The sequence below is a fragment of the Rutidosis leptorrhynchoides genome, chromosome 2 (assembly GCF_046630445.1).
Source record: "Rutidosis leptorrhynchoides isolate AG116_Rl617_1_P2 chromosome 2, CSIRO_AGI_Rlap_v1, whole genome shotgun sequence".
NCBI lineage: Eukaryota > Viridiplantae > Streptophyta > Magnoliopsida > Asterales > Asteraceae > Rutidosis > Rutidosis leptorrhynchoides.
This window is the reverse complement of record NC_092334.1, coordinates 913,241-936,855: the sequence shown is the minus strand read 5'-3', so window position 1 is coordinate 936,855 and position 23,615 is coordinate 913,241. Positions and strand designations below refer to the sequence as shown.

Genomic DNA, 23,615 nt, shown 5'->3' with positions numbered 1-23,615 from the left:
AGCCAGCGGTTTTGTCAACGAAGCCGGCGGCTTCGTTGAGGCTTCTGAATAATTGCACATAATACTTTTTAATCTGATCTGAGTATAAACAACATACGAATTTTAAATAACCCAGATGAAGCCGGTGGCTTTGGTCCATGAAGCCGGCGGCTTCATGTCCCACATTCGGATTTCTGTTTTCTTTCATACAGTTTAACAGTTCAGGCAATTGATCACTAGATGTTTCATGATTCAAGCATATGTAAGGCTATTAGCCCATAACTAAAGTAAAAACAAATAAAAGATAAGAAATAAGGTAAAGAATCATACCGACATAGAAGAAATTGAAAACCAAAAGATTGATTAATGAGCTTGAATGTTGAAAAGAAATAAAGACCCAACTAATCCGTACTTGAATTCTGAAGAATATAGAAAACTGAATTGGATATTAAAAACTCTGACCTAAGGCCTTTATTTATTATATTTTAGGACGGCTACCCAAGCCGACGGCTTCAGGGTGAAGCCGGCGGCTTCCCTGAGTCGGTAACTTTCTTTCTAAGCAAACCGTGATCTTTAAGCCAAAAACGCGTAATCGCCTTCCTTAAGCCGGCGGCTTGTTGCCAAGCCGGCTGCTTTATTTATCCGGCAAATCTTTTTGATTTGGTTTCCTTATTTACTTGAACTTGATCAGCAAGTCGAGAAACCGTGTTTTTAATGCCGACGACTTCAGTGTGAAGCCGGCGGCTTTACTTCATTTTTTTTCTTTGGCTCCAAGTTTAGCATATTTTACGAACGAAACTGGAACATTCTAGAATCCATGGGGAAGCCGGCGGCTTTGTAGCCCTTAGGCCGGCGGCTTCATCTCACATTTCTTTATTTTTCACTGTTTTGTACATTACTTAAACAAAATATCAGAATTACCTATTTCCCATTTTTACCCATTTTAGCGTGTTTTGGTATTAAAATGACTCTAAAATATCAAGATAACTCCTCAAAATGTTATTAAAATACTGTCTAATTACCTATAGCAGTGCTTCAACAGCACCCGTCCCTTTGAAGCTGGGGCCCCATATTTGGAAGCTTTACACAAATGGGCGCAGGTTCGAGTCCCGGGGGGAGCAATTCCCTCGGAGTATGCCTTCGGGTTAGGCTCGTGCTTGCCACTCATGGGGTATTCGGTGGAGGTGATTTACAGTCATCCGGCTATTACGGGGTTGGCTTGGTGGGTTGCCAAAGGCAACACAGGGTTAAGGTGTCCCTGCCAATCTACACTTTTTACACAACATGTGATAGATATTATAAAATTTTGTAACAATGTGTATGTTTATGTGTATATCTATATGTAGTTGTTTAAATTTAAGTATTTTGTACTCCCTCCGTCCCATCTTAAGTGTCCACATTTTCATTTTGGGATGTCCCATATCAAGTGTCCATTTGGAATTTCAACCAATCAAAATGAGTTATTCTGGAGAGAGAAGATTTCTTATTGGTGGAGAATGGAGTTAGTGGGATTTTCTACACTTATGGTGGGACGGCACTTATGGTGGGACGGAGGGAGTATTTGAAAATCAAGTAAGGTAAGGGTTTGTATATAGTAAAAGGAACATGAACGATTATAAAAAGATTTTATCTGGGACCATGTGCTAAGTTTTTATCATTTGCATGCAATTCCCCGCAACTACCAAAAATAAAGTATTTCTTAAATTATTAAGAATAGTCTTAAAGGCTAATAAAGGAAATTTATATTCCAAATAATAATAATAATAATAATAATAATAATAATGATAATAATAATAATAATATCGTTAAAATTATTGTTATTAACTAATATGTCATTATTCTGACATATTAAAACAATTTAAACAAAAAAATTGCAAAAAGATGTACGCAATTTTCAGGGATCAACTTGTGATTTGCAAATATGGTCGGTAATTTCATTGGAGTTCAAGAGCAAGTACAATGAATAAAATAATTAAGGAAAAACATGTGATTTGCTAATGCACCAACAACTTAAATGTGAACACAAATTTGATCAATAAAAAAGTCAATGAACGTGAATTGAATCCTGGTCCATGCAGTTTCTTATAAATACCGGCCAAACCTTGAACCTCCATCTTCAAATGCACGTACCATCCCATCGATTATATATATATACTAGCTCTGATCAGTCAACATAAATCGAGCGTACTAATTAACGTACGTAGCATCTTACTTTAGTTATCTTAATTATTATTATTATCTAATAGTAATATAATGGCCATGATTATTTCCAAGATAGGCATTATCGGAGGCGGCATAAGTGGTTTAGCTGCGGCCAAACAGCTGTCAGAATACACGCCAGTGGTGTTAGAAGCAACTGAATCAATTGGGGGTGTTTGGAAGCACTGCTCCTTTAGGACCACAAAGCTTCAAACGCCTCGTTGCGATTATGAATTCTCTGACTACCCTTGGCCACTGAGGGATAACTCCAGTTTCCCATCATATGCTGAGATACTCGATTATCTTAACTCGTATGCTAACCATTTTGACTTGTTCAAATTCATCAAGTTCAACTCAAAGGTGATTGAAATTCGGTTAGCCAGTGAACAGCCCCCAGCTACAGGTGCAACCGGCAAAGGTAATATTTATAATTTCCCCTCTGGGAAACCCGTTTGGGAGGTTGCTGTCCAGACGACAACAGATGGATCCAGTACTAGTACTGCTAATATTCAGGTTAAAATTAAATTCTTCATCATCATCATCATCAATAATTATTTTGGGGGGAAGCGGGGGAAGCAATTTTTTTTTTCGTTTTTTTTTTTGATTTTTTTTTTCAGGCATCAAGATTACACGAAAATATTAACATTTAAAAAAGACACTTCGTGATGAATGTTATTATTTAGGTAGGAAAACGATCGACAAAAATAACATTCAAGATAATATTGATCGTGAAGAATGTTAATTTTCGAACGTTTTTTTTCTTCATGTTTTGTGAAGTACTTTTTGTCAAAATTTAGCCCGATTTAGAGTTTAGGGTTTAGTGTTTTGGGTTTAGTCCCTAAACCCTAAACTCTAAACCGTTCGTGCTAAAAACTCAATCTAAATCCTAAATCTAAACCCTAAACCCCAAATTTCTAAACCCTAATATCTAAACCCTCAAAATACACTTGAAAACACGATAACTGTTATATATTATTTCTTCGAGCGTTTTTCCGCCAAAATAAAAACATTATGACAAAGTGTCTTTTTTAAATGTTCATATTTTCATCCAATCTATAATGTTCGTGAATAAATTTTTTTCAAAAAACGAAAAAAAATAATTTGTTTCCCCCCTGCTTCCCCTAATTGGTTACTTCTCCATTTATCATACCAATATATATATATATATATATATATATATATATATATATATATATATATATATATATATATATATATATATATATATATATATATATATATATATATATATATATATATAGTGGTAGGATCAAGAGGGAAGTAACCAATCGGGGGAAAGCGGGGGGAAGCAAAAACTTTTTTTTTTCTTTTTTGAAAAAACTTTGTTCACGAACATTATAGATGAGATGAAAATATGAACATTTAGTAGAGACACTTTGTGATAAATGTTTTTATTTTGGCGGAAAAACGCTCGAAGAAGTAATGTGTAACAATTATCGTATTTTTCGAGCGTATGTTGAGGTTTTAACTATTGGGGTTTAGATATTAGGGCTTAGATATTAGGGTTTATAAGGTTTAGATATTAGGGTTTAGAAATTAAGGGTTTAGGGTTTAGATTTAGGGTTTAGATTGAATTTTTAACATGAACGGTTTAGAGTTTAGGGTTTAGGGTTTGATGTTTTGAGTTTATGGAATAAACCCAAAACACCAAACCCTAAACCCTAAACCCTAAACCCTAAACTCTAAATCGGGCTAAATTTTACTTCACAAAACATGAAAAAAAAACGTTCATATTCTTCACGAACAATATTATCTTGAATATTATTTTTGTCGATCGTTTTTCCGCCTAAATAATAACATTCATCACGAAGTGTCTCTTCTAAATGTTCATATCTTCGTGTGATCTTGATGCCGGGAAAAAAAATTCCCAAAAAAACGATTTTTTTTTTTTGCTTCCTCCCGCTTCCCCCGATTGGTTACTTCCCCATTGATCCTGCCCCTATATATATATATATATATATATATATATATATATATATATATATATATATATATATATATATATATATATATATATATATATATATATATATATATATATATATATATATATACTGTAGACTGTAGTGATCGAAATTAATTATTAAATTTGTATTTATATATATGCTGATGCTGATCTCGTGCATGTATAATTTATTTTAGTTATTTATATATATGTTTTTTGTATATATGCTGATGCTGATCTCGTGCATGCATATATGCAGTGGTATGGTTTTGAATTTATAGTGGTATGCATGGGGAAATATGGAGACGTACCCATAATACCAAAGTATAGGATGAACAAAGGCCCGGAGGTGTTCAAAGGAAAGGTAATGCATTCTCAAGAATACAGCAACCTCAATGTGGAAGACTCTTGCCGGCTTCTTAAAGGAAAAAAGGTAGTGGTTGTTGGTTACAAAAAATCAGCTATTGATCTTGCAATTGAATGTGCCCAAGCCAACCAAGGTATTATTAATTAATAGTCTTATGCATGCATGCATGCTGATTTAATTAATTAAGCCATTTGACATTGATTATTACACTAGCTCAGATCAACTGTAATTAGTTAATTTTTCAATAATCTATATATTTTTTAATTTTAATTTTATATATAAATAAAATAAATTAATTATGGATCAGGTGAAGAAGGGAAAACGTGCACCATGGTTGTTAGGACTTGTCATTGGACAGTTCCACACTACTCGATATGGGGGTTACCCTTTTACTTGTTCTATTCAACCCGGTTTTCTCAGTTCTTCCATCAGAGACCAAATCAAGGCGCTCTCAGGACGCTTCTTTGTCACCTTTTATCACCTGTGGTAGGTAATTCTATTCTATATATATTAGCTTCTATATTATTCATTAATTAATCATATATATTCAAAATACGTACGTACTCAAGTAATTAATAGTAATAAGCTAAATCGGGTAAACTTAACAATATATCATCTGAAACTCGATCAGCTCGTTTTGTACTTTTTCTTTGCTTAATTACAGTATATATTTCCACTTATATTATGCTAATTAGTGGAGTAATAGTAATTCAATGCATCCATATATGATCATATCTTTATTATGCTTAATTAATTGTTGTTTCGATCGAGGCTATGTATCTTGATCGAGCATGTTGGTACTCATAATATATATATATATATATATATATATATATATATATATATATATATATATATATATATATATATATATATATATATATATATATATATATATATATTGGCAGGATCAATGGGGAAGTAACCAATCGGGGGGAAACAAATTTTTTTTTCTTCGTTTTTTTTGAATTTTTTTTTCCGGCATCAAGATCACACGAAAATATGAACATTTAGAAGAGACACTTCGTGATGAATGTTATTATTTAGGCGGGAAAACGATCGACAAAAATAACATTCAAGATAATATTGTTCGTGAAGAATATGAACGATTTTTTTCATGTTTTGTGAAGTAAAATTTAGCCCGATTTAGAGTTTAGGGTTTAGGGTTTAGCGTTTGGTGTTTTGGGTTTATTCCATAAACCTAAAACACCAAACCCTAAACCCTAAACCCTAAACTCTAAACCTTTCGCATTAAAAACTCAATCCAAATCCTAAATCTAAACCCTAAATCTAAACCCTAAACCCTAAACCCTAAATTTCTAAACCCTAATATCTAAACCCTATAAACCCTAATATCTAAACCCTAATATCTAAACCCCAATAGCTAAAACCTCAAAATACGCTCGAAAAATACGATAATTGTTATATATTAATTCTTCGATAATTGTATCTACTAAATATTCATATTTTCATCTCATCTATAATGTTCGTGAACAAAGTTTTTTCAAAAAATGAAAAAAAAAAGTTTTTGCTTCCCCCCGAATGGTTACTTCCCTCTTGATCTTACCACTATATATATATATATATATATATATATATATATATATATATATATATATATATATATATATATAATTAATTAGTTAACCATGAGGGTGGTGGTGACATGGTAAGACTCTGACCTTCCAATATGGAGGTCAAGGGTTCGATTCCTGCCATTTACAAAGTTATTCTCCCTCATGGCCACGGAGGTTCGCCTGCAATGACTCCGGGCTGCTCGCAAAGTGGGTAGTCGCCCTGGAATTAGTCAGTTAAAAAAATGGTTGGATACCCAGGTAAAAAAAATAAAGAAATAAATATACGTAGTATTTGGTATTGAAATATATATATTGATATGAGTACGTACGTACGTGTAGAGAAAAGCAGCGTCCAATATGATAGAGTCTTATCTGCTATGGAAACTTCCCCTTGTGAAATATGGATTAAAACCCGATCACCCGTTTGAGGAAGACTATGCATCATGTCAGATGGCCATCTTGCCGGAAAGCTTCTTCCAGGAGGCCGATAAGGGGAGTATCAATTTCAAAAGAACATCAGACGAGTGGTGGTTTTGGGAAGGTGGTGTTGAGTTTGAAGATAATGCCAAGATAGAGGCTGATGTTGTGCTTCTTGCCACTGGTTATGACGGCAAAAAGAAGCTTACAGATGTACTTCCTCAACCATTTACAAGTTTCTTGGAATTTCCTACTGGCATAATGCCGTTATATAGGCAAGCACGCACGTATATATATAGTACCAGTTAATTAATTATTTGATTAATCATCATATCTTATATATATAGTAGTACACTAATTAATAATTATGACCCTTAATGCATGCATGCAGAGGTACGATTAATCCATTCATTCCAAACATGGCGTTCATCGGTTACGTGGAAAGTGTTTCAAATCTGCAGACTTCAGAAATACGTTGCAAATGGTTAGCTCTGCTGATAAGTGGTAAGTTTAAGCTACCTAGCATGGAGAAAATGTTGGAGCAGATAACTACAGAAATGGAAATAATGAAGAAGACAACAAGGTTTTACAAGAGGACTTGCATTTCTACTTTTAGCATTAACCATAATGATGAAATATGTCAAGAGATGGGATGGAATTCTTGGAGGAAGAACAACTGGTTGGCTGAAGCATTCTCTCCTTACAACAGTCAAGACTATCAACACGATCATCGCAAATTAATAACTAGTTCGAAGAATTTAAGGACCTAAAACGGGATCGAAAAAGGCCCTTAGACCATATTAACAATATAAACTATTTAAAAAAGGCCCTTAGACTTTAACGAATTATATAAGCTATCTAAAAAAGGCTCTTACCATAATGAATGATATAAACTATTTAAAAAAGGCTCAAAGGAATGCTATTGTACTTTAAATTTCTCTTATTTTTTGGGACTTTGCCTATTGTGTTTCGTCTTCGCTATTTCATTTATGTTTTCCTAGTGAAAACAAACCTCAAAATTACTGTATTATAACAGATCAAAGAAACAACAAAATTCAGATCCAACAAACTTACACCAGATTCAATCTAAACTTATTACAAAAGAACAAAATCTCTCACACTAACACTAACACCTTCTTCTATAAACAATATGTTTATGAAGACTCACAAAGAACTCACAGAATCAATCTCACAGTTGAATCAAGGTGATTAACATGTAAGAGAACAGAAACCCTAATTGATCGAAGAGAGAGATATTTTTCTGGTGAAAAAGAAAATAAGACTTTAATGAATAAATTAATGAGGGAATCTGCCTTTTATATTTTCTGGTGAGAAATATTAACCATCTAGCCCCTTGTGACAACCTGGAAATTTCCGACCAAATTTAAACTTAATCTTTATATAATTCTGAATTGATAAGCAATGAATTTTAATAAATCTTGAGCCTCCGAAAAGAGTTTTACACAAGCTTTTGGTCACCCTTTTATTCCGATGATTTACGAACGTCATAACTTGATTTAATTGTTTAATTGTTTAATTATTGTGTATATATATGGATTTATATATATTTAACTTGAAAATATGATAATTAAATATCTCATTAAGTATATTAACAAAGTATTATATATATATTTTCATACTACTAATTTAAAGAGTTTTCAAACAATATATATATTATTATTTAAACGACGTAATTAACTTATGTTAAAATGTATTTACATATAATGTATTACGAGTGTAAATACATCCTTACAAGTATTGAATACACTTCATAATATACCAATACATATAAAGGATAGCTATACTCGTATTTTCGTTCAATTTCCTCAAAGAATTCTACTCGCATTCATACGGTATTTTTACCCGTATTATACACAGCTTCTAGAAGTATTTACTATTGGTATATACCAATAGAAATCTGCAATTATTTGTATAATATGTCATCCATGACCTAATAAATTTAATATGTCATGCATGACTTAATACAATTTAACTTATCTTAGATATTTTCACTAAAAGCTAAAATTATAAGCTTATAAATAAGGACCATTTTAACTCATTTTTACTCCACATTTTCTTAAACTAAAAACACACACTTGAATGCTCTCATATCATACTTTAATCTCAGAAACTTTCCTCTTCATAATCAAGGTAAAATACTTCTCAAAATCCTTGTTCAATTCCTTGTATAGTTGCTATCTTATTATACAAAACTTGTAAAAACTAGAACTTGTTTTGGTGAACACCAAGCTTGTTTGAAAAACTAATCTAATCTTTCTAACTTAACTCTAATAACACTTATTTATATGTATTATGATATTACATTAAGTTAATATAAGAACTTATAACTTGTACATATGAAGAACACCTTGAAACTTAACATATATCCTTTAATCTCCATTCGGTAAAAAGCGGACTGTTTTGGGTTGGGAATTAAAAACCTATCTTAGACTTTGAGTTCGAGGCTAAGACTTTGGAAATATGTTAATATATGTAAATAAGACTTCCAGTATTTTTTTCATGATTTTAGACAAAGTGGAAGTATTTTATCAAAAATCATATATTGGGTGGATGCCGGGATTTTTCCAAATCTGTCCACCGACACAAAAAGAGGGTAAAGCTCTAAAAATTACTACTTGGGATGAAATTTTCGAATTGGTTTTGTAAAATTTACTTCTTAATGAATCCATAGCAATTTGATTCACTTTAAACGGATGTAATGAATATTTGGCGAGCAAAACAAAATCTGCTAAAATTAACGTTGTATGGACGAAATTTATATTATAAAAACTATATTAACCATATCCTTGTTAACTTTTCCTATATCCTATATATATATTTGGACATATTATTAGTAGTATAAAAAAATATTATAATCTTGGTTAATTCTGTGATTGTATATATGTATAATAATATTCTTGATACGTCCTAACACAATAAGTATACAATACGTTTTGATAAATCCTAAGACAGTACGTACACAATACGTCTTAGTTAATTCTAAGACAATACGTATACAATACGTCTCTGGGTTGATGCAAAGACAATACGTATACAATACGTCGTGGGGTAATTCTAAGATTATATATATATATATATATATATATATATATATATATATATATATATATATATATATATATATATATATATATATATATATATATATACACACACCGATTATTGGAGTGTTGGACTTTTCGGACTACTAACAAAGGATTACTAACAATGGACTACTAACATAAAATGTTAAAAATTATTATATAAGTATTCTATGAACTTGCTTTATTTTATTCATATGTCGTATTATTATCTGAATTGTTATTATTGTTATAGGTTCGTGAATCCAAGGACGACGGTCATATTTTTAATAAGTTGAAAACTTATTATTAATATACTTTTACTACTGTGAGTATATAGTCCCATTTTTAAACTCTAAAAATATTTTGGGATGAGAATACATGCATTTTATGTTTTACGCCATGGACACAAGTACTTGAAATATATTCTACGTTGAGTTGTACCACATTGCATATCTTCCCTAATAGCTTGGTAACTAATATTTACATGTTGTAAGAACATGTAAGCGCGAATCCTATTGATAGATCTATCGGGTTTGACAACCCCAACCGGGCTAGTCGCTCTAGTATCGTAAACGGTTGCATAGTACTTTATTTTTACTACACTTGGTACAGTGTAGGGAGATTTCATAATAAAGGGAATATGCCACATTAATGGTTAAGTATGGTTACCGAAGTGCTCAACAACTTATAGAATACTTTTATACACTTGCGAGTGTACATATATTTATAACTATGAAATCTTGTGGTCTATATTTATATCGATGATAAACCTATATATCTCACCAACCTTTATGTTGACTGTTTACGCATGTTTATTCTCAGGTCCTTAAGAAAGTCTTCTGCTGTTGCATTATCTGAGCAAGCTGTGCATGGAGTCTCATACTTTTATTTAAATAAAGTGTTGCATTCAATAAAACCTTTGTCATGTATTATATTCGACTGTTACGTCACGTGTGTAGTATTTGGAAATCAATGTATTTTGGGGATTATTTCTTAAATAATCGCCCACTTGTTTAAAACATGCATTATGTATAATAATGATGTGCTTTTTATGAAACGAATGCAATATTTTCTAAAATGTATCATATAGAGGTTAAATACCTCGCTATGGGACCAATGAGAACGTACTGCGTTTATAGTAATATGGACGGGTCATTTCAGTTGGTATCAGAGCTGGTTTAAGCTGTCTCGTCGGCTTAATCGTAGAGGGGGTTCTCATAGTGTTACCTGTGATGAAGCATTGGCTCTTACTCCTCGCGGTCCGAATATGGTTGGCTTTGCCGAGAGGCAGGGCTGTAAAATCAGTGTCTGAGGTACGCTCAGTGGTCACTAGGCGGTTAGCTGGGAAGGCACTGGGTGGGACATGGTGTCCCCAACTGAGTTTCAGTTGGCATCAGAGCGGTGGTCTTAGTGAATCAGGTCTTGCATTAGTGTGTCTAACTGATAATTGTTAGGATGCATTAGCGGGTCTGGACTTCGACCTTAGTTGTATGTCAAAAGTTTTGCTTATCAATTTTTGTCAGAAATTACCTGCTTATCATCTTAAGTCTAGACGCGTCTTACTGCATTAATTGCATAGATAGTGTATCATATCTTTGCATATCTATTACTAGTAAACTTTGTCTGACATCTTTCGAAAAATCCTCCGTAACTTATGGGATTCTGGTATTATAAATACATATGTAAATTATGTATTGAGGAATACCAAACTAGTCCTATAATTTATTTCATTTCAAAAAATCTTTTCCCTACTCTGTACGAGATGGATCCTTCAACTGGTTCAAGTTCATCGGATTCCAACAGCTATTCCGATATGGATACTCACTTGAGCTCCGAAAGCAGTGTAACCGGAATGGATCAACCGATTAGCCATCATCTATTATGGATGGATTGGGGATGGGTTCGTAGCCGACTCAGTCAATGGAGATGAGAAGAATGCGATCCTTTCCACCCACCAAATTTCCCTCTCGGCGAAGAACCAGAAGCACTTACCGGCGAAGCAGTCCGAAACACCATTTTCACCCTCATTTCCAGAGTATCTCACCACGATTATATATTATCTAAACTTCTAGATCTTATTCATCCTCTCGTTTCAACCGCCAATCATCCCGGTGTACTAAAAGAAGTCAACGAGCTTCGCGCTAGAGTGGTGGCTTTAGAGAATATGATGCAGAACTTACAAGCATCACAAGCCCCACAAGCACCAACTGCACCACCTGTGTAGTGACCCGAACTTTTCCATGTTTATATATATTAATTGAGATTGATGTTTACATGATTAAATGTTTCCAACATGTTAAGCAATCAAACTTGTTAAGACTTGATTAATTGAAATATGTTTCATATAGACAATTGACCACCCAAGTTGATCGGTGATTCACGAACGTTAAAACTTGTAAAAACTATATGATGACATATATATGGATATATATATATATATAGTTAACATGATACTATGATAAGAAAACATATCATAAAGTATATTAACAATGAACTACATATGTAAAAACAAGACTACTAACTTAATGATTTTTAAACGAGACATATATGTAACGATTATCGTTGTAAAGACATTTAATGTATATATATCATATTAAGAGATATTCATACATGATAATATCATGATAATATAATAATTTAAAATCTCATTTGATATTATAAACATTGAGTTAACAACATTTAACAAGATCGTTAACCTAAAGGTTTCAAAACAACACTTACATGTAACGACTAACGATGACTTAACGACTCAGTTAAAATGTATATACATGTAGTGTTTTAATATGTATTTATACACTTTTGAAAGACTTTAATACACTTATCAAAATACTTCTACTTAACAAAAATGCTTACAATTACATCCTCGTTCAGTTTCATCAACAATTCTACTCGTATGCACCCGTATTCGTACTCGTACAATACACAGCTTTTAGATGTATGTACTATTGGTATATACACTCCAATGATCAGCTCTTAGCAGCCCATGTGAGTCACCTAACACATGTGGGAACCATCATTTGGCAACTAGCATGAAATATCTCATAAAATTACAAAAATATGAGTAATCATTCATGACTTATTTACATGAAAACAAAATTACATATCCTTTATATCTAATCCATACACCAACGACCAAAAACACCTACAAACACTTTCATTCTTCAATTTTCTTCATCTAATTGATCTCTCTCAAGTTCTATCTTCAAGTTCTAAGTGTTCTTCATAAATTCCAAAAGTTCTAGTTTCATAAAATCAAGAATACTTTCAAGTTTGCTAGCTCACTTCCAATCTTGTAAGGTGATCATCCAACCTCAAGAAATCTTTGTTTCTTACAGTAGGTTATCATTCTAATACAAGGTAATAATCATATTCAAACTTTGGTTCAATTTCTATAACTATAACAATCTTATTTCAAGTGATGATCTTACTTGAACTTGTTTTCGTGTCATGATTCTGCTTCAAGAACTTCGAGCCATCCAAGGATCCATTGAAGCTAGATCCATTTTTCTCTTTTCCAGTAGGCTTATCCAAGGAAATTAAGGTAGTAATGATGTTCATAACATCATTCGATTCATACATATAAAGCTATCTTATTCGAAGGTTTAAACTTGTAATCACTATAACATAGTTTAGTTAATTCTAAACTTGTTCGCAAACAAAAGTTAATCCTTCTAACTTGACTTTTAAAATCAACTAAACACATGTTCTATATCTATATGATATGCTAACTTAATGATTTAAAACCTGGAAACACGAAAAACACCGTAAAACCGGATTTACGCCGTCGTAGTAACACCGCGGGCTGTTTTGGGTTAGTTAATTAAAAACTATGATAAACTTTGATTTAAAAGTTGTTATTCTGAGAAAATGATTTTTATTATGAACATGAAACTATATCCAAAAATTATGGTTAAACTCAAAGTGGAAGTATGTTTTCTAAAATGGTCATCTAGACGTCGTTCTTTCGACTGAAATGACTACCTTTACAAAAACGACTTGTAACTTATTTTTCCGACTATAAACCTATACTTTTCTGTTTAGATTCATAAAATAGAGTTCAATATGAAACCATAGCAATTTGATTCACTCAAAACGGATTTAAAATGAAGAAGTTATGGGTAAAACAAGATTGGATAATTTTTCTCATTTTAGCTACGTGAAAATTGGTAACAAATCTATTCCAACCATAACTTAATCAACTTGTATTGTATATTATGTAATCTTGAGATACCATAGACACGTATACAATGTTTCGACCTATCATGTCGACACATCTATATATATTTCGGAACAACCATAGACACTCTATATGTGAATGTTGGAGTTAGCTATACAAGGTTGAGGTTCATTCCAAAATATATATAGTTTGAGTTGTGATCAATACTGAGATACGTATACACTGGGTCGTGGATTGATTCAAGATAATATTTATCGATTTATTTCTGTACATCTAACTGTGGACAACTAGTTGTAGGTTACTAACGAGGACAGCTGACTTAATAAACTTAAAACATCAAAATATATTAAAAGTGTTGTAAATATATTTTTGAACATACTTTGATATATATGTATATATTTTTATAGGTTCGTGAATCAACCAGTGGCCAAGTCTTACTTCCCGACGAAGTAAAAATCTGTGAAAGTGAGTTATAGTCCCACTTTTAAAATCTAATATTTTTGGGATGAGAATACATGCAAGTTTTATAAATGATTTACAAAATAGACACAAGTACGTGAAATTACATTCTATGGTTGAATTATCAAAATCGAATATGCCCCTTTTTATTAAGTCTGGTAATCTAAGAATTAGGGAACAGACACCCTAATTGACGCGAATCCTAAAGATAGATCTATTGGGCCTAACAAACCCCATCCAAAGTACCGGATGCTTTAGTACTTCGAAATTTATATCATATCCGAAGGGTGTCCCGGAATGATGGGGATATTCTTATATATGCATCTTGTTATTGTCGGTTACCAGGTGTTCACCATATGAATGATTTTTATCTCTATGTATGGGATGTGTATTGAAATATGAAATCTTGTGGTCTATTGTTACGATTTGATATATATAGGTTAAACCTATAACTCACCAACATTTTTGTTGACGTTTAAAGCATGTTTATTCTCAGGTGAATATTAAGAGCTTCCGCTGTTGCATACTAAAATAAGAACAATATTTGGAGTCCATGTTTGTATGATATTGTGTAAAAATTGCATTCAAGAAACTGATTTCGATGTAACATATTTGTATTGTAAACCATTATGTAATGGTCGTGTGTAAACAGGATATTTTAGATTATCATTATTTGATAATCTACGTAAAGCTTTTTAAACCTTTATTTATGAAATAAAGGTTATGGTTTGTTTTAAAAATGAATGCAGTCTTTGAAAAACGTCTCATATAGAGGTCAAAACCTCGCAACGAAATCAATTAATATGGAATGTTTTTAATCAATAAGAACGGGACATTTCAGTTGGTATCCGAGCGTTGGTCTTAGAGAACCAGAAAATTTGCATTAGTGTGTCTTATCGAGTTTGTTAGGATGCATTAGTGAGTCTGGACTTCGACCGTGTTTTCTTTAAAAATGATTGCTTAACATTTTTGTTGGAAACTATATATTTTTAACATATGAATATTATGTGATATATTAATCTCTTAACGTGTTTGATATTATGTGATAGATGTCTACCTCTAGAACAAGTCCCATTGACTCACCTAATAATAATGAAGAGTCAAATGTAAATTGGAATGATTTGTGGACTGATTCACAAGTTCCCGAAGAGGAACCGGAAGAAGAGTCGGAACCGGAAGAAGAATCGGAACCGGAAGAAGAATCGGAACCGGATGAAGAAATAGAACCGGTGGGGGAAATAATAAAACGGTTAAGTAAAAGAAAATCCTCAACCAACCGACCAAAGTTAATTATGGTCAATGGTGTTTCCGCCAAGGAAGCAAAATATTGGGAGGATTACCAATTCTCCGATGAATCGGATTCCGACGAGAATTCCGATGATGTTATAGAAATTACCCCAACTGAATTTAAAAAGGCAAAAGAAAATAATAAGGGAAAGGGCATAAAAATAGAGAAATCTAATTCCAACCCCGATGAACTTTATATGTATCGTCAACCCCCGAAGTCCTTAAGTTGTAACAATGACCCGGGAACCTCTAAACCACCAGGTTTTTCTAAACCAATGTGGACAACGACGGCTCGTATTAGGGGAACATCATATATCCCTAGAAACTTGGCAAAACGAACCAAAACCGAAGAAGAAGAAACGAGCGAGTCGGAATAAGATAGTTGTATTCGTGTGGTGTAATATATGTAATATAGTGTTCTTATGCTTTATGATATATGTAAAAATTGCTTGTATTAATAAGTATTTTTTTATGAAACTAACTCTTGTCTATTTTACAGTTTAAAAACACAAAATGGATAGACAACCCAATATTTTAAGAGACCTACCCGGAGACATGATTGATGAAATCTTGTCTAGAGTCGGCCAGAATTCTTCGGCACAACTATTTAAGGCGAGATCAGTTTGTAAGACATTCGAAGAACGTTCCAAGAATGTCTTGGTTTATAAGAGACTTTCGTTTGAAAGATGGGGGATATCACATTGGGAAACCCATAAGTTACGATGTGTTTACTTTGACGCATATATTGCGGGGAACCCAAATGCTATTTTACGCAACGGGTTAAGAAATTATTTTGACTCAATATATCCGAATATTGGACTTCGTGATTTAGAAAAAGCGGCTAACATGCAACATAAAGAAGCATGTTATGCTTACGGATTAGTAATGTTCGCTTCTCACCAAAGTGAGAACAAGAACATCGGGCTACAACTATTAAACAAAACGTTTCCACAAGTGACGGAGTCGGTAATTGGGGTAAGAAATGAGGTTTTTAGATTATTACGGGACTGTTGGACATTACGTAACCATCGTCCCTTTGATGACGTTACAACACGCTGTCTTATCAACGGCCATAACGGTTATGTTGCACAAGACCAAGGATGGGAAGTAGTCCTAGTAAAACCAGAATGCATGACTTGTTTCTGGACGTATGAATTACGTGTCTTTATTGCCTTTGCCGAACGACTTGTGTACTAGCTAGAATTGTCTTCACAACTATCTTGTATCAAAGTTATTGTGTGCTATATTTCATGCTTTATGTAAAATAAGCGGTATTGTAAGTTTGTAAAATATTGTATAAAAGTTTGAACGCGAAATATTATTACAATCAGTTTTTCATATAGAATTATAGTAGTTGAATTGTATATTAGCTACTAAGTATGAACTTAACGGGTAGGTACTACCCGAATTTAAACTTATAAAACGCTAATATGAAGAAAAAGCTTTTATAAATGAGTTCATATTATGCTACGAAATACTATTAACTACTCTTAATATTCTGTATGATTAACTTGTTCCATTTAACTATTTTGAAGGAAATGGCACCGACTACTCGACACACCGTGAATATGAATGAAGAGGAATTCCGTACTTTTCTAGCTTCAAACATAGCTGCAGTACAGGCTGCGCTACATACCAACAATAACCTTGGATCTAGCAGTACAGGAAATCGTGTAGGATGCACCTACAAAGAATTCACTGCCTGCAAACCTTTGGAATTTGATGGAACCGAAGGACCGATCGGATTGAAACGGTGGACCGAGAAGGTTGAATCGGTGTTTGCCATAAGTAAGTGTACTGAAGAGGACAAAGTGAAGTACGCTACGCATACCTTCACAGGTTCTGCGTTAACATGGTGGAATACCTATCTAGAGCAAGTGGGACAAGATGATGCGTACGTACTACCGTGGTCAGCATTCAAGCACTTGATGAACGAGAAGTACCGTCCCAGAACCGAGGTCAATAAGCTCAAGACAGAACTTAGAGGGTTACGAACCCAAGGATTTGATATTACCACGTACGAAAGACGATTCACAGAATTGTGCCTATTGTGTCCGGGAGCATTCGAAGATGAGGAAGAGAAGATCGACGCATTTGTGAAAGGATTACCGGAAAGAATCCAAGAAGATATAAGTTCACACGAGCCCGCCTCCATACAACAGGCATGTAGAATGGCTCACAAACTAGTGAACCAGATTGAAGAAAGAATTAAAGAACAGACTGCTGAAGAGGCCAATGTGAAGCAAGTCAAAAGAAAGTGGGAGGAAAACGGTGATAAGAATCACCAATACAACAACAACAGTAATTACAACAATAATCGCAACAATTATCCCAACAATCGCAACATCAATCGCAACTACAACAAACGGCCCAACAACAACAACAACAACAACAACAACAGCAACTACAACAATCATCCCAACAACAATAATAACCGCAACAACAACAACAATCAGAAGCAGCTATGCCAAAGGTGTGAAAAGAATCACTCGGGGTTCTGCACCAAATTTTGCAACAAGTGTAAAAGAAATGGTCATAGCGCGGCGAAGTGTGAGGTCTACGGACCAGGGGTTAATAGAACGAAAGGAACAAATGGTGTCGGAACGAGTAATGGCGGAGCAAGTAGTGTCGGAGCAAGTTATGCCAATGTAGTTTGTTATAAATGTGGAAAACCAGGCCACATTATTAGAAATTGCCCGAACCAGGAGAACACGAATGGACAAGGCCGTGGAAGAGTTTTCAATATTAATGCGATAGAGGCACAGGAAGACCCGGAGCTTATTACGGGTACGTTTCTTATTGACAATAAATCTGCTTACGTTTTATTTGATTCGGGTGCGGATAGAAGCTATATGAGTAGAGATTTTTGTGCTAAATTAAGTTGTCCATTGACGCCTTTGGATAGTAAATTTTTACTCGAATTAGCAAATGGTAAATTAATTTCAGCAGATAATATATGTCGGAATCGAGAAATTAAACTGGTTAGCGAAACATTTAAGATTGATTTGATACCAGTAGAGTTAGGGAGTTTTGATGTGATAATCGGTATGGACTGGTTGAAAGAAGTGAAAGCGGAGATCGTTTGTTACAAAAATGCAATTCGCATTATACGAGAAAAAGGAAAACCCTTAATGGTGTACGGAGAAAAGGGCAACACGAAGCTACATCTTATTAGTAATTTGAAGGCACAAAAACTAATAAGAAAAGGTTGCTATGCTGTTCTAGCACACGTCGAGAAAGTACAAACTGAAGAAAAGAGCATCAATGATGTTCCCATTGCAAAAGAATTTCCCGATGTATTTTCGAAAGAATTACCGGGATTACCCCCACATCGATCCGTTGAATTTCAAATAGATCTTGTACCAGGAGCTGCACCAATAGCTCGTGCTCCTTACAGACTCGCACCCAGCGAGATGAAAGAACTGCAAAGCCAATTACAAGAACTTTTAGAGCGTGGTTTCATTCGACCAAGCACATCACCGTGGGGAGCTCCTGTTTTGTTTGTCAAGAAGAAAGATGGTACATTCAGGTTGTGTATCGACTACCGAGAGTTGAACAAACTTACCATCAAGAACCGCTACCCACTACCGAGAATCGACGACTTATTTGATCAACTACAAGGCTCGTCTGTTTATTCAAAGATTGACTTACGTTCCGGGTATCATCAAATGCGGGTGAAAGAAGATGATATTCCAAAGACTGCTTTCAGAACACGTTACGGTCATTACGAGTTTATGGTCATGCCGTTTGGTTTAACTAATGCACCAGCTGTGTTCATGGACCTTATGAACCGAGTGTGTGGACCATACCTTGACAAGTTTGTCATTGTTTTCATTGATGACATACTTATTTACTCAAAGAATGACCAAGAACATGGTGAACATTTGAGAAAAGTGTTAGAAGTATTGAGGAAGGAAGAATTGTACGCTAAGTTTTCAAAGTGTGCATTTTGGTTGGAAGAAGTTCAATTCCTCGGTCACATAGTGAACAAAGAAGGTATTAAGGTGGATCCGGCAAAGATAGAAACTGTTGAAAAGTGGGAAACCCCGAAAACTCCAAAACACATACGCCAGTTTTTAGGACTAGCTGGTTACTACAGAAGGTTCATCCAAGACTTTTCCAGAATAGCAAAACCCTTGACTGCATTAACGCATAAAGGGAAGAAATTTGAATGGAATGATGAACAAGAGAAAGCGTTTCAGTTATTGAAGAAAAAGCTAACTACGGCACCTATATTGTCATTGCCTGAAGGGAATGCTGATTTTGTGATTTATTGTGATGCATCAAAGCAAGGTCTCGGTTGTGTATTAATGCAACGAACGAAGGTGATTGCTTATGCGTCTAGACAATTGAAGATTCACGAACAAAATTATACGACGCATGATTTGGAATTAGGCGCGGTTGTTTTTGCATTAAAGACTTGGAGGCACTACTTATATGGGGTCAAAAGTATTATATATACCGACCACAAAAGTCTTCAACACATATTTAATCAGAAACAACTGAATATGAGGCAGCGTAGGTGGATTGAATTATTGAATGATTACGACTTTGAGATTCGTTACCACCCGGGGAAGGCAAATGTGGTAGCCGATGCCTTGAGCAGGAAGGACAGAGAACCCATTCGAGTAAAATCTATGAATATAATGATTCATAATAACATTACTACTCAAATAAAGGAGGCGCAACAAGGAGTTTTAAAAGAGGGAAATTTAAAGGATGAAATACCCAAAGGATCGGAGAAGCATCTTAATATTCGGGAAGACGGAACCCGGTATAGGGCTGAAAGGATTTGGGTACCAAAATTTGGAGATATGAGAGAAATGGTACTTAGAGAAGCTCATAAAACCAGATACTCAATACATCCTGGAACGGGGAAGATGTACAAGGATCTCAAGAAACATTTTTGGTGGCCGGGTATGAAAGCCGATGTTGCTAAATACGTAGGAGAATGTTTGACGTGTTCTAAGGTCAAAGCTGAGCATCAGAAACCATCAGGTCTACTTCAATAACCCGAAATCCCGGAATGGAAATGGGAAAACATTACCATGGATTTCATCACTAAATTGCCAAGGACTGCAAGTGGTTTTGATACTATTTGGGTAATAGTTGATCGTCTCACCAAATCAGCACACTTCCTACCAATAAGAGAAGATGACAAGATGGAGAAGTTAGCACGACTGTATTTGAAGGAAGTCGTCTCCAGACATGGAATACCAATCTCTATTATCTCTGATAGGGATGGCAGATTTATTTCAAGATTCTGGCAGACATTACAGCAAGCATTAGGAACTCGTCTAGACATGAGTACTGCCTCTCATCCACAAACTGATGGGCAGAGCGAAAGGACGATACAAACGCTTGAAGACATGCTACGAGCATGTGTTATTGATTTCGGAAACAGTTGGGATCGACATCTACCGTTAGCAGAATTTTCCTACAACAACAGCTACCATTCAAGCATTGAGATGGCGCCGTTTGAAGCACTTTATGGTAGAAAGTGCAGGTCTCCGATTTGTTGGAGTGAAGTGGGGGATAGACAGATTACGGGTCCGGAGATTATACAAGAAACTACCGAGAAGATCATCCAAATTCAACAACGGTTGAAAACCGCCCAAAGTCGACAAAAGAGCTACGCTGACATTAAAAGAAAAGATATAGAATTTGAAATTAGAGAGATGGTCATGCTTAAAGTTGCACCTTGGAAAGGCGTTGTTCGATTTGGTAAACGAGGGAAATTAAATCCAAGGTATATTGGACCATTCAAGATTATTGATCGTGTCGGACCAGTAGCTTACCGACTTGAGTTACCTCAACAACTCGCGGCTGTACATAACACTTTCCACGTCTCGAATTTGAAGAAATTTTTTGCTAAAGAAGATCTCACTATTCCGTTAGATGAAATCCAAATCAACGAAAAACTCCAATTCATCGAAGAACCCGTCGAAATAATGGATCGTGAGGTTAAAAGACTTAAGCAAAACAAGATACCAATTGTTAAGGTTCGATGGAATGCTCGTAGAGGACCCGAGTTCACCTGGGAGCGTGAAGATCAGATGAAGAAGAAATACCCGCATCTATTTCCAGAAGATTCGTCAACACCTTCAACAGCTTAAAATTTCGGGACGAAATTTATTTAACGGGTAGGTACTGTAGTGACCCGAACTTTTCCATGTTTATATATATTAATTGAGATTGATGTTTACATGATTAAATGTTTCCAACATGTTAAGCAATCAAACTTGTTAAGACTTGATTAATTGAAATATGTTTCATATAGACAATTGACCACCCAAGTTGATCGGTGATTCACGAACGTTAAAACTTGTAAAAACTATATGATGACATATATATGGATATATATATATATATATATAGTTAACATGATACTATGATAAGAAAACATATCATAAAGTATATTAACAATGAACTACATATGTAAAAACAAGACTACTAACTTAATGATTTTTAAACGAGACATATATGTAACGATTATCGTTGTAAAGACATTTAATGTATATATATCATATTAAGAGATATTCATACATGATAATATCATGATAATATAATAATTTAAAATCTCATTTGATATTATAAACATTGAGTTAACAACATTTAACAAGATCGTTAACCTAAAGGTTTCAAAACAACACTTACATGTAACGACTAACGATGACTTAACGACTCAGTTAAAATGTATATACATGTAGTGTTTTAATATGTATTTATACACTTTTGAAAGACTTTAATACACTTATCAAAATACTTCTACTTAACAAAAATGCTTACAATTACATCCTCGTTCAGTTTCATCAACAATTCTACTCGTATGCACCCGTATTCGTACTCGTACAATACACAGCTTTTAGATGTATGTACTATTGGTATATACACTCCAATGATCAGCTCTTAGCAGCCCATGTGAGTCACCTAACACATGTGGGAACCATCATTTGGCAACTAGCATGAAATATCTCATAAAATTACAAAAATATGAGTAATCATTCATGACTTATTTACATGAAAACAAAATTACATATCCTTTATATCTAATCCATACACCAACGACCAAAAACACCTACAAACACTTTCATTCTTCAATTTTCTTCATCTAATTGATCTCTCTCAAGTTCTATCTTCAAGTTCTAAGTGTTCTTCATAAATTCCAAAAGTTCTAGTTTCATAAAATCAAGAATACTTTCAAGTTTGCTAGCTCACTTCCAATCTTGTAAGGTGATCATCCAACCTCAAGAAATCTTTGTTTCTTACAGTAGGTTATCATTCTAATATAAGGTAATAATCATATTCAAACTTTGGTTCAATTTCTATAACTATAACAATCTTATTTCAAGTGATGATCTTACTTGAACTTGTTTTCGTGTCATGATTCTGCTTCAAGAACTTCGAGCCATCCAAGGATCCATTGAAGCTAGATCCATTTTTCTCTTTTCCAGTAGGCTTATCCAAGGAAATTAAGGTAGTAATGATGTTCATAACATCATTCGATTCATACATATAAAGCTATCTTATTCGAAGGTTTAAACTTGTAATCACTATAACATAGTTTAGTTAATTCTAAACTTGTTCGCAAACAAAAGTTAATCCTTCTAACTTGACTTTTAAAATCAACTAAACACATGTTCTATATCTATATGATATGCTAACTTAATGATTTAAAACCTGGAAACACGAAAAACACCGTAAAACCGGATTTACGCCGTCGTAGTAACACCGCGGGCTGTTTTGGGTTAGTTAATTAAAAACTATGATAAACTTTGATTTAAAAGTTGTTATTCTGAGAAAATGATTTTTATTATGAACATGAAACTATATCCAAAAATTATGGTTAAACTCAAAGTGGAAGTATGTTTTCTAAAATGGTCATCTAGACGTCGTTCTTTCGACTGAAATGACTACCTTTACAAAAACGACTTGTAACTTATTTTTCCGACTATAAACCTATACTTTTCTGTTTAGATTCATAAAATAGAGTTCAATATGAAACCATAGCAATTTGATTCACTCAAAACGGATTTAAAATGAAGAAGTTATGGGTAAAACAAGATTGGATAATTTTTCTCATTTTAGCTACGTGAAAATTGGT

General features: G+C 34.0%; 1 protein-coding gene across 1 annotated transcript; it reads left to right on the top strand.

Moving 5' to 3' along the window:
* Positions 1 to 2,217: 2,217 nt before the first annotated feature.
* LOC139894258 (probable flavin-containing monooxygenase 1) lies at positions 2,218 to 7,275 on the top strand. The gene is made up of 5 exons (XM_071877457.1): positions 2,218 to 2,691; positions 4,404 to 4,644; positions 4,819 to 4,997; positions 6,428 to 6,780; positions 6,897 to 7,275. The coding sequence occupies exons 1-5, from the start codon at positions 2,233 to 2,235 to the stop codon at positions 7,273 to 7,275; spliced, it is 1,611 nt and encodes a 536-aa protein (XP_071733558.1). The 5' UTR covers positions 2,218 to 2,232.
* The last annotated feature ends 16,340 nt before the right edge of the window (positions 7,276 to 23,615 follow it).

Excerpts from the sequence above, each read along its gene's own strand:
- LOC139894258 (XM_071877457.1), top strand. The coding sequence starts at position 2,233 with ATGGCCATGATTATTTCCAAGATAGGCATTATCGGAGGCGGCATAAGT. Across the intron at positions 2,692-4,403 it reads CTAGTACTGCTAATATTCAG|TGGTATGGTTTTGAATTTAT; the intron begins GTTAAAATTAAA and ends GCATATATGCAG. Across the intron at positions 6,781-6,896 it reads GGCATAATGCCGTTATATAG|AGGTACGATTAATCCATTCA; the intron begins GCAAGCACGCAC and ends GCATGCATGCAG.